The sequence below is a fragment of the Chelonoidis abingdonii genome, chromosome 4 (genome assembly GCF_003597395.2).
Source record: "Chelonoidis abingdonii isolate Lonesome George chromosome 4, CheloAbing_2.0, whole genome shotgun sequence".
NCBI classification, from domain to species: domain Eukaryota; kingdom Metazoa; phylum Chordata; order Testudines; family Testudinidae; genus Chelonoidis; species Chelonoidis abingdonii.
This window is the reverse complement of record NC_133772.1, coordinates 83997412-84009914: the sequence shown is the minus strand read 5'-3', so window position 1 is coordinate 84009914 and position 12503 is coordinate 83997412. Positions and strand designations below refer to the sequence as shown.

The 12503-nt window shown below is 46.2% G+C and overlaps 1 protein-coding gene across 1 annotated transcript in view; it reads right to left on the bottom strand.

Annotated features, from left to right (window-relative positions):
- The window catches only part of GALNT16 (polypeptide N-acetylgalactosaminyltransferase 16), a 122509-nt gene that overhangs the window by 47731 nt on the left and 62275 nt on the right, over nt 1-12503 (bottom strand). Inside the window, exons 3-4 of the mRNA XM_032774803.2 lie at nt 11084-11182; nt 2386-2453 (exon numbers count right to left, since the gene is read on the bottom strand). Of these exons, the coding sequence (XP_032630694.1) occupies nt 2386-2453; nt 11084-11182 (167 nt within the window). The remainder of the gene's footprint in view (nt 1-2385; nt 2454-11083; nt 11183-12503) is intronic.

Sequence of the window (12503 nt, the reverse complement as noted above, 5' to 3'; positions counted from 1 at the left end):
CACTGGAATGGGTTACCTAGGGAGGTGGTGGAATCTCCTTCCTTAGAGGTTTTTAAGGTCAGGCTTGACAAAGCCCTGGCTGGGATGATTTAGTTGGGGATTGGTCCTGCTTCGAGCAGGGGTTGCACTAGATGACCTCCTGAGGTCCCTTCCAACCCTGATATTCTATGATTCTAAGTCCTGCACTAACAGATATCACTGGGGCAAAAGTTTCCATCACAAGCCCATTTCCCCTGAGCCCTTTCCGCCTCCCTCCCCCCACAAGCAGTTCTTTTATCCCATGCACTTTTCTGCATCTTGCAGAGCCCTTTGCTTGTCATCATTCTCCCACAGCCTCAGTGCTCTGGAGAGACACACTAAGGCCACCAGCCAAAGTGCTTTTCTTGGCATCTCTTTTTCCATTTTCAAGGACACACACTCTGAAATATTGCTCTTCTGTGGGCAGCTTGGCAGCTGCTGTATCATTCAAATGTAGTGGCAGGAGCTCTTGAGTAAAAAACTATTGACTTATTGCTGGACATCTGTCATAAGGGAAGACTGTGTCCCAGCAATGGACAGGACCATTTCAGGTGAATGCAAGAATCTCTATTCAGGTTACTCACCCACCAGGAATGTAACAAGAGTGGGCCCAGAAATCCACCTCCTAGCTCTGACCCAAACCTCTGTGTGTCCTTGGGGAAACCAAAGTACCAAGGGCCAGATTTGTAGAAGTGTTCAGCACCCTAGAGCTACCACTGACACCAATGGGAGCATCTGGGAGATGGACACTTTTGATAGTCTTGCCATTTATTTAGAGGCCTAAATGGGAGTTTCTGGCTGAGCTCTTTTGAAAATCTGGCCTCAAGCTGTTCAAGGCCAACATTTGCAGAAGTGGCAACTGAATCTGAGATTGAATTGTCAGGTACTCAACTTGAGATATAGAGGTGCTGAGCCCCACAGCTCCCATTGCCTCAAATTGGAGTTGTGGGTGCTCAGCACTTCTCAAAATCAGGCTCTTGGAGTCTCAGACTGGCACCCAGGAACTCAGGCACCCAAACTCAGCGGCCACTTTTTGAAAATTTTGGGCAAAGCTATTTATCTGTAAATGCAGCTAGTATCACTTCCTTAACTCACTGGGGTACTGCAGACATTCACTACAAAATGCTATAAAACACTATAAAAATAGTCTGAAGACGTAATTAGTTATTATAATAAACATGGTGCTAGATTGTCCTGGGCCCTTGTGGAAGCCCCTTGTACCTCAACCCCATCATACAATAGTAGAGTGACCAGATGTCCAGATTTTATAGGGACAGTTCCAATTTTGGGGTCTTTTTCTTATATAGGCTCCTATTACCCCCCACCCCCATCCCAATTTTTCACATTTGCTGTCTGGTCACCCTATACAATAGCCAGGAACAAATGCAAGCCCTGTGCTCAGGGGAATGCATAGATTACTATCTCCTAGTGTCTTTAGGGGAATGAATTACCCAAAAGGTGGAATGGAGGCGGCAGGGCAGAGCCACTAGTCTGTGGAACTAGCCAGGATCATGCAGCATAAACCCCTGCTTTGCACCAGGGTGCTGGAGGAAGTCAGGTACCTCTTGAAGCAAAATCTCACCCAGAACTACCCCCAGGGATGTACTAGGTACATGACAATCCCAGCCTGGACCCAGGGCAAAAAAGCCAGTCTGAATGTAGAACATGAGAGTTTGCAACTGTTCTCTGTGGTCTCTCTCCCTAACACAGTGGTTCTCAACCCACTGCCCATGGGTTGCATGCGGCCCAATTAGCATATAGCTGCAGCCTAGCTCTGTGCTGAAGGCCTCATGGTGCGCATGGCAGGGTCTGGGCTGCCAGGCTGCCATGTGCGACGGCGGGGTCCGGGGCTGCCCTGTCACTCAGCCCCACAGCAGGGTACGCTCCTGGCCCCACTCTGTGGAAGGGTCTCTGGGTGTGGGCTGCGGCGGTGAGCATAGGAGTTGGGGGGGAGGGGGCACTGTGGTTTTCAACCTGTGGCCCAGGTAATAATAAATAGGTTGAGAACCACTGCTCTAACCCATCTAATCAGACACTGCTGGCCTACATCACTCACCATATTTGGGTTAAACAACACATAAAAAGGTGGTTAATGAGACCAGACTAGGTACTCTGGCAACCTGGCCAGAACTACCAACCTCACACAAGGAGAATAGGAAAGAGGAAAACATGGCCTCTTTGCCATGGGTGAAAGCTAAACTATGTGCAGAAAAGCCTCTCTCCTTTCCCTGTTCTTTCTTCTTTTGCCAACTGGCAAGTGAGCAAGAGAGAGAATCTTTGAAAGGGAGGGATAGAGAACAAAGTGAGTGAAGGAGAAAATCAAAGAGAGAGAAAAGCAAAAGAAAGAGAGTGAGGACTGATACTTACGATCTGAGCTGAAGTCATCCACTAAAATGATCTCCTGAATGAGATTGGCAGGGGTGCGGTTCATAACGCTGCAGGAATCCAAGAAGGAAAGAAGGACCTCACCATTATTAAACAAAGGATTTTGCTTGCATTGTTTGTAACCTGAGTAGGGGGACCAGATGTCCCAGTTTTACAGGGACATTCCCAATATTCAGGGCTTTGTCTTATATCGGCACCTATTGACCCCCCACCTCCATCCTGATTTTTCACACTTGCTGTCTGGTCACCCTATATCTGGGTGTGATGGACAAGAAGCTGATTTTTATTTATTTTATGAATACTGATATGTGATAATGGTATGACTACTGTCCATGACCTGTTCAGTGAGGTAAACTTACTGTAGAAGATGGTGGGTTATTAGAATTTCTTATATGACTTTACTGATCTAACTTAATAGGCGGCTGTGGGAACAGCAAACCACAAAGAAACACAATAGCTCTAGATAAAGACACCCCAGCATATACTTGAAAAACTACAGGGCAAGCTGGTAGCTTCAAGGATCCTGTCTAGAAGGAAGATGCAAGCTTGTTTTGCCTGGAGACCAACAGCACTCTAAAGAGTTAAACAGCGCTTCTCAGGGAGAGACGAGGGGGTCACTTGTCACCAGCTGTCTAGGGAGACAGGCTGACACAGGACTCCCCATATCCAGGGAATGGTAAGCTGTAGGGAAAATAAGCTTTAGTTCTAAACAGCTAATACTTTGCTTTAAGGAGGCTGTTTGGTCACTGATTACCATTGCCATTGCTCCAGAGATGGGATGAGAATTGCTGGGTCTGGACACACAAGTCAGACCTGCTGAGGTAATCACAGTTAGTATCACGGGACCGCAAGCCAGGGCCCGGTCTGAGAATGTGAAAATCACAATTCCACTCAGAGCTAGGTGATGGCTAGAGGCCTGGGACCGGGAGGGATGCATTCAACAAGGTCAGGAGGGGTCAGAGGTGCAGTCAGCCCAGTACACATGATACTGAGGATCTCACTAGATACTGCACTGCCTCTCTCCTTCCACACCTCTAAGAGATAAAGAACCCTGTTGAGGGTTAGTTATTCAGTCATACAATGACCTGGGCAGGATTGCTCCCAGTAGTACATTTTCTAGTGCTTTGCCCAATGTACTATATATCCAAATTCCCACACAACGGGACTTCCATCACATCACTTGGGTGAGACAGTTCCACAGCCCTATGGGTTTTACTGTCACTCAGCTTTTCCTGATGTTCAGCCAAAATGTCCCCATTCTCAATTTCACTCCCCCATCATCCCTCAACCACTTGCCTCTGCCCCTCACCCACCACCCCCAGGACCTTCCTGGCCACTCACCGGCACCCCCGCTGACTCAACACTCTGCTCCCATCCTGAGCGAGGGCTGCTCCTCCCAAACCTGGCCATTCAGCAGCAAAACTGGCTCCCACCACCCGCCCAGCATTCACATATTATGGGTCAAATTTGAGTGATGAGTAATAATGTGACCAGGCACACAGGGTCATAACATTACTCAGGTTTGGAGTATCATGATGGAGACGCAGCCAGACCATACCTGAGTGGTTCTGTGATCCCATTGTCAAGTGGCAACATCACTCACTCAAATTTGGCCCAGCCAACCCCTGTTCTGACTAAACCTGAGCAGTGCTGGAGGGGTGGTGTGGCTAAATTTAAGCAAGTGGCATTGCAACCCCATGTGCCAGATGAAGTACTGGAGCAACAGTCTGCCTGGTTGGGCCTCCATAACCTTGTGGACCCTGGTGAGACTGCACCACTTGCACCATTGTAGCTATGTTGCTGATACTAACCCCTTACTCTGAGCTCTGACTCCAGCACCCAAATAAGACTGTGGGGAGAATTTGAAGGGCTCTCTCCAAAGATTCCCTTAGTCTGTGAGATTTCAGTGTTGCAGGATTGATTAGTTACTTGTTTATTTGATATCCTTGTCTCCTCTGTCTGTTCTCTTGCCCTTCTTTTAGTTTACCCATCATTCTTGGAAATAAAGTATTGTTTATCTTTCTTTGTTGGTCCTGTTATATATTATAATATTCCATGAGTGGTGATTGTTATTATTTATTATTTGTATTGTCATAGCACAGAGAAGACCCAGTCATGGACCAGGACCCCATCCAGCCACTAGACGGGAGCACTGTGCACAAGGCACTCAGGCTCCATTGCCCTAGGGAGGGTTGCCAACCCCCTGCAGATGGCGGAATGAGGGGCTATACCACGCTCGGGGATCAGAGTTAGTTGTCATTGTTCAGTTCAGATGTACAAATTTACCAAAGTTCTTTTAATCTGTCCTCATAAACCTTTCCCTCAAGCCGTATAATGATTTCTGCAGTTCTTTGATCACTCTCTAACTTGTCAATATCTCTCTGGTAGAGAGGTGTTGAAAACTCTCTGGCTTTCCCAAGTCTGCCCCCACCTGTCCAAAATGCAACTGCTAAAATTATCTTCCACACCTGTCAATCCAACCACCTCACTTGCTTCTTCAAACCCCTCCCCTAGCACCTCGTTACTCCCCACAGCCAGTTCAAACTTCTCATCCGCACCATCAAACCCCTGCGCAGCTCCAACTGGATCTACAATGTGAGTCTTCTCCCTTATGTCTCCCTTTACCTGCTTCTTTCTGTCAACAATGTGGGCCTCACCAACTGCTTTGCTTCCTCTGCCCACTCAGGCCTTCTTCCATAATGCCCCCTAAGCATGGAACAAACTCCCAGGCTTCAATGGGACTAATCACGTGCTTAAAGTTAAGTACCCACTCAAGTATCTTGCTGGATCAGGGCCATAAAGAGGAGAGGAGTGTGAGATTATTATTTAAAAAACACCACAACTAGGCTAACAGAACCTAATGTTGCATTGGCTTTTTTACTCCTATCTCACCCTGCAAACACGTAACTGTTTTGCTGTTCACTATCTCATCCCACTCTATTTCAGAGTTATGTTTCCACATGCCTGCCCATGAATATTTGTGTTTCAGCTTATATTTCCCTAGATGCCTCAGCCTGCATTTTTCAAAGCCAGATCTCATTTGCTACATCTGGTTCACATTTCAACCATCTCTGGATCCCTTAGCATTACTTTTCTGTTTTCTCTGATGATTGCAACTTCTCCCAAATCACTGTCATTTGCAAGTTTCACGCGCAGGACTACCTTGTGCTTTGGGTAGTAATTCACACCTGTGTAAAGTGAGTGTAAAATGCACCCAAATCAAAATGGTACCAACTACCTATTGTGTGGCCCCCGGCAAGACACTTAACTTTTCTGTGTCTCATGTTCTCCATCTCCAAAATGGGGATTATAACACTTCCAATATTTCCCGTGTAGATAACAGGGAATAATATTTCTCTTCCTCACAAGAGTGCCATGAAAATTAGTTAATGTTAATTCAGATGTAAGGCGCTATAAAAGAGCTAAGCATTACTACTATTCAAAATCCAGTTCGAAATTTCCTCGTGTCTGAAGCATGGACCAACTTCAGTCTGTTCCACCCTCCACCCCCACACCAATGCACTTCAAGTCTCTCTACTCTTCTCATTGCTCCCTCTGTTTATTCAGCATCAATGTCCTCTCGCTGCCTCATCAGGGATGTATCAGCAATGCTATCATGAGAGTCTTCTCCTCTGCAGATCTGACCATCTATATAATCTTCCTTCTTATCTCTCTCTGGCTCACAGACTATCAATTTCATTTCAAATCTCACCAGAAAATACATCCCTATCCTCTTTTACTCTGAATTTCTTTCTTTATCTGCCCTTATGAATTGAATTTGCCAAAGCATATTGGGATACAGCTTGTATGAAAGGTGCTGCATGAAATACATTTGTATTCTATGGCAATGTTTCCACCAGAATTTACACAATCACTTAGCATGGGCACTGATCTACTGACAGCCCTGTTATCATAAAACAAATATACACCAATACATTTGTATTCACAGACAAATGGCATCCTCACACCCTAAAAATCAGTAAATAAAAAATAGATAACACAGCTGTTGTTTTCCATCCACATAAGGCCTCACTGTGTCAGTGAGACTGGCCAGAATGGCAGAAACTGGTAATTTCACTTAATGACTAGCAAGGCAGAGATACCAAGCAGGCGAGCAGTCCATGAATGACAGCCATCTCCTGCAGAGCAGGGCATGTCAAGTGAGAAAACAGTTCATGAGTGACAGCTGTCTCCTGCAGAGCAACAGATGTCAAGCAGACAAGCACAGATATCAGATGCCACTTCAATAGCTGCTGGTATCCAGGCGATTTCTAATTCTTTTCTGCATTCCCTCTCTCATTTAGTCTCTCGTTTGGTCTCTTTATCCAGGCATCAGACTTTGTTTCTTCCTTCACAGCTACCTCTAAGCTGAAGACAAATCCTTGTGGCCTAAACAGTTTGTATGCCTTGAACCAGCAGCATTTGCCTGCTAAACAAATCACAAGGCCATGCACAATCTGCACAGAACAGTCTTCTCTGTGCTAGGGAACTTTAGGAAAAATTTCCCTCCAACATTGCCACTGTGTTAGCCCTGATGGCATCCCCTGTGTAGACAATTTTAACCAAAGTGGTAAAAATGCATCTGGCTGTGGGAGCTTTGTCTACAGGAGGGCTCCCACCAGTCTCACACAGGCTCAGCTGAACTAGTGGTACCACCCTTCTGTAGTTCTTCTTAAAATTACCTAGTGTAAAGCTGAAATTTTCAAAAGCAGCCACCATTTTGGATGCCCAACTTGAGATATCTGGGTCCTGTTTTCAGAGGTTTTGAGCATCCATAGCTCTCATGGACATCAACTGTAAGTGCAGGTTCTCAGCAGCTCTGAATATCAGGCCCAAAATGGCAAGTTGGGTACCCAACCCAATGGCTGCTTTTGAAAATATTGTCCTTATCGTCATTTATTTTCATCAATTATTCTCCTCCATCCCCAATTCCTCATTCATCATCCCCAAAGTGCAACTAAAATCACTTAAGTTCTGTTTAGGAAAAAATAAGTACTCTGTTATAACCATGTAATTTCATAGAACTTTCAACAGGTGCTCCTTGAATGGTTAATTTTGATTAGTTATCTAACCAATCAAGCCCTAATTATCATGCAGGGCCCAACATACCTGCTCCAATTTTAGACCTAAAGTTGTTCTGGAAGCCTGACCAGATGCCATAAAAAAAGTAGCTGGTGCAATTTTATGCCTCCCCTTGCTTTATATCACTGTGGTCCTCTGCAGACTCACAAGTGATAAATAGACTAGAAGAGTCCCTTTCCTACTTCACAGTGGTAGCTGTGTTAGTCTGTATCAGCAAAAAGGACTTTGTGTAATGACCCATCCATTCCCAGTCTTTATTCAAGCCTAATTTAATGGTGTCCAGTTTGCAAACTAATTCCAATTCAGCAGTCTCCCATTGGAGTCTGGTTTTGAAGTTTTTTTGTTGTAATATTGCGACTTTTAGGTCTGTAATCAAGTGACCAGGGAGACTGAAGTGTTCTCGACTGGTTTTGAATGTTATATCTTGATATCTGATTTGTGTCCTTTATTCTTTTACATGGAGACTGTCCAGTTTGGCCAATATACATGGCAGAGGGGCATTGCTGGCACATCATGGCATATATCACTTGGAGACAGGCCAGTCCCGCTTACAGACAGCTCCCAACCTGAAGTAAATACTCACCAAGCAACCACAAACACCACAACAAAACACTAACCCAGGAACTATCCTTGCAACAAAGCCAGTTGCCAACTCTGTTCACATATCTATTTCAGGGGACCACATCTAGGAACTAATCACACAGCCACGCCATCTGAGATCATTCACCTGCCACTATACCAACATGAATTATGCCATCTGTGCCAGCATTGCCCTCTGCTATGTTGTGAGGGAGTAGGGAGTAGGCAGGGCGGATTGACCTGGGAATGTCGTTTAGTTTTACTGGGACTGTCTGCATGGGAGATGGGAGAGCAGGGGATGACTTTAGGTAAGGGATGGTACTGAGCTTGCAACTGAGCCAGGAAGGGGTGGGGCGCGTCGACACCTTTGCCAGGAAACTGGACAAAGGAGAGGGGGGAAAAAAGGAGTGAGAGAGAGCCTTTTGAGGGGTTTCAGTTTTGGGCTGGCTGGGAAGAAGCAGGGACTCAAGTCTGGGTCTAAGATCCTTGCCCCCCGAGGGACCTGGCTGAGGGGTCCTGGTTGTACCTACAAGCCCTGCTTGGGACAGTTTTCCTGTCATCTAATAAATCTTCTGTTTTACTGGCTGGCTGAGAGTCGATGAATCACAGGAAGCGGAGGTGCAGGCCCTGACTCCCACACACCCCTTTACACATGTACATGGTCAAATGGGACAGACACTCGATTACAGACTAAAAGTCGCAATATTACAACAAAAAAACTTCAAAACCAGACTCCAATGAGAGACTACTCAACTGGAATTAATTTGCAAACTAGATACCATTACATTAGGCTTGAATAAAGACTGAGAGTGTCATACATAAAGTAAAAATATTTCCCCATGCTTATTTTTCCCCTACTCTTACTCACACCTTCTTGTCAACTGTTGGAAATGGGCCATCCTGATTATCACTACAAAAGGTTGGTTTTTTTCCTCCCGCTGATAATAGCCCAGCTTAACTGATCACTCTCATTTAGAGGGTATGGCAACACCCATTTTTTCATGTTCTCTGTGATATATATCTTCCTACTGTTTTTTCCACTGCATGAATCCGAGGAAGTGGGCTGAGCCCACAAAATATGCTCAAAAATTTGTTAGTCTCTAAGGTGCCACAAGTACTCCCAGTTTTTTTTTCATACTGATACATCTCAACGTGCTTTATGTGATACAGCATGGCAATGGGCAGCAGGAGAGTGTTAGCAGGGACCTTATCCCTGCAAGGGGAGGAAGGTTTGCTATAGATTAACTAGAGCACCTGAAGCAATTAGAGCACCAGCAGCCAGTCATGTGATAAAAACCCTGCTTCAGTCAGACAGTGTGGGAGTTAGAGCAGGAAGGTGGTTGGAGAGGAGAGGAGAGGAGAGGAGAGTTTGGAGGAGTGCTGCGGTGCGCTGAGAAATCCAAATAAACCCGAGTAGGGCACCTGGTTTGTGTAGAAGAGGGCAAGAAGCCCCTTCACAAGCGTGAGGGCAGGAGAGGGAAGTAACCCAGGGGAAGGAACCGCTAGTTCAAGTGGTTCACCACAAAGCTCAGGCCCGGGTGGGACCTAGAGAAGAGGGTGAGCCCAGCCCCCCTTCTCCACTCCCCTCCTCAAGGACACTAGTGGGGTAATTAAAATACCGGTTCAGAGGCAAGCAATGGTGCCCTGAACCTTCCCCAAAGAAGAGAAAGCGTGAGACCCAGCATAACAGGACTGGCGATTTGCCACATTTACCATAATGACACAGTGGTGGGTGCACGGCCTGGGTAGGCGAACTCAGCAGCAATTATGTGCACACCAATAATTCATGCCCAGCGTGGCACATTCAGACCTCTGGAAACCAGGTGGTCCCAAACTGGGAAGAAACTTAGAAAGCCAGCCTTCTATCCATGAGTCCAGCTCCAGCACACTTGAAATAGTCTGTTATTTATTCACAAAGCACAGCCCTGCAAACCCTCAGGACTCAATAAGAGAACCAGTGCCAATGAATGTTGCATTCCTGCTAAAGGTACCCTCAGCTGAACTTTCCAGATGAGCTGTTCTCTCTCTTCAGCCAGTCTCCACAGGAGAGGGAGACTTTTCCCTGGGCTGGTTGCCTGCTTCAGGGAGCTTTTGAGTGCATATTTGATATCTCAGAGAGGGCACAGTCTCTGGAAAAATAAAGGTAGAAAACCTGTCTGGGCTCTGCAGCAGGGAAAGGGATTTGGGGGAAGGAAAGGAGCTGGTGGAAATATTGCTTTGCTGTATGAATAGCAGCAGATATTTTCATGCTCCCACCTGGTTGGGGCTACTCCGACACTCAGAGCTGCCCCACGTGATGCCCCTGTTTGCTTTTGGCTACCACTGTAGCTGAGGGGAGAGAGCCCCATACATTGTTGGACTGGGGTGCTTCTGGCTGGCAAAGGGCTGTGCCATGGAGTCGAGTGCTGTTCCATCAGTGAGCAATTCCAAGTGTTGTATCAGGTGAGAGGCCTAGTCTCTATCAGACTTCAATGCCATCACCTTTTACTCCAAACACTCAGACTGTGCCCCTCCCTCCTCCCATGAAATAGACTCCTGCTGCACCCCAGCATGAACCATTACTATAATATATGACCCAGCTAGGACCTAGCTGCTGATTCTTTCCTGAGACTGCCCCTGCAACTCCTTTATCTCCCTCCTGAAACCACCTCCAATAGTCTGTTTTCCCTTCAGCTTCCCTTACACTCCCTGCCTGGCTGCCCCTTGAAAGTGTTTGTGGGCCTAACCCAAACAGCCTCCTCCCTGCTGCTGACAGTTCCCTCAAACTCCCTTTCTAACTGCCCCCCGACACACATAGTTCCCTGCATGACCCTTGCAGACACATACACCTGGCCAACCTCCTGTCCTCTTCTTGGATGCTGAGCTCATGGTCAGATCAGAAACCACCTGGAGAGGGGGCCCATTGCATTTGCGGACTTTTCCGCCCTGCTCTTTACTGCCAGGAGCCATCTCAGATCCCTGGACTAGCAACCAAACAGTTCCCTGAGGGTTAAGAGCCATTTCTCCCACTGGTACCTACCTCTTCACTGTGCGGAGCAGGGTGGAGCGAGCCTCGTTGTGAAAGGTGATGATGATGCTGGTTGCTGGCAGGTCAGCGTCATAGTGCACAGAAGCACATCTGAAACATGGGAGGGCAAACATTCAAACCAGATACAATACACACAGCCCTTTGCACGAGATGCCTGGAATCTCCCAAGAAAAACAGTCGAGTGTGGCAAAGGGGTTGCAAACACTACACTGCCAGCCTACCATGGGAGCCTCTGCTGAGCTCAATGGGGTTAAGAAGAACAATAGGATAAAAGTTCAGAACTAAAAAGAAAAAGACACTGACAGTACAGCAGCCTGACTTACAATACTGGGAGGGAGTGAGGTCTAGTGGTTCAAGCAAGGGACTGGGTCTCAGGAGTACTGGATTTGCCACTGACTTGCTGTGTGATCTTGAGCGAGTTGATTAAAGTCTGTTTCCCCCTGTGCAGAACAGGGATAATAAGTATCTGTGACAGAATGTATCCCTGTATCCACCCGCTACACACTATTGTAATCATCTTTGTACAAAGTAAGTCATGTTAGGTATCATTTGAAAACTCATAATTCATTGTTCAGTATTGTCCTGATAAAATATGTGTGGCAACACTGTTTTTGAAGTTATAAGATTCCACTGTATGGTGTTATTAGCACATGTTCCAAACTGAGGGCAAGTCTACACTATAAAATTAAGTGGACCTAAGTTATGTCGACGTACAGCCATTGCAGTAATTAAATCCCTTTTGCATATCTATACTATGATCTTTGTGTCTGCTGTGCATGTCCTCACCAACAATGCTTGCACTGATTTGACTGTCAGGTTGGGCATTGTGGAATGGCTTCTGAAAGGCAGCATCAGTCAATGGGGGCAATGCAGTGTCTACACTGACACTGCCTTGACCTAACTACATCAACCTAAGTGCTATGTCTCTCATGGAGGTGGAGTTATTAAGGTGGTTTAGTGGGCAGTTACTTTAGTGGGAGCTGCATTTTAGTGTAGACGCTTACAGAGTTAGGTCCATGTAAGCTGCCTTATGTCAACCTAACTTTATAGGATAGACCAAGCCTCTGGTTGGTCTGTCTCAAACAAAGGAATGTGTGCTCTGCTTAATTGCATTTAAGCAGTAAACAGTCATCAAGCAGGAACGGGAGACAAAGGAAGCTCAAACAGGTGAGAAAAAAGCAGCAGGGAACATTCTGCCATATAGACCTTTTTTCTCCTGATACCCAGCTAGAAATATTTTCCAAAAGGAGGACTGACAATAAAAGGACAAACATCCCAAGGCACCCTCCCTCTCTTTCCCTGTCCATCACAGTCACAGCACCAGAAGCAACAAAGGAAGCATTTGTTGAACTATGGGAGAAGGGGTCCTGACCTATGAAGTTTGGTCAATAAGATTTCTGAAAGCATATGC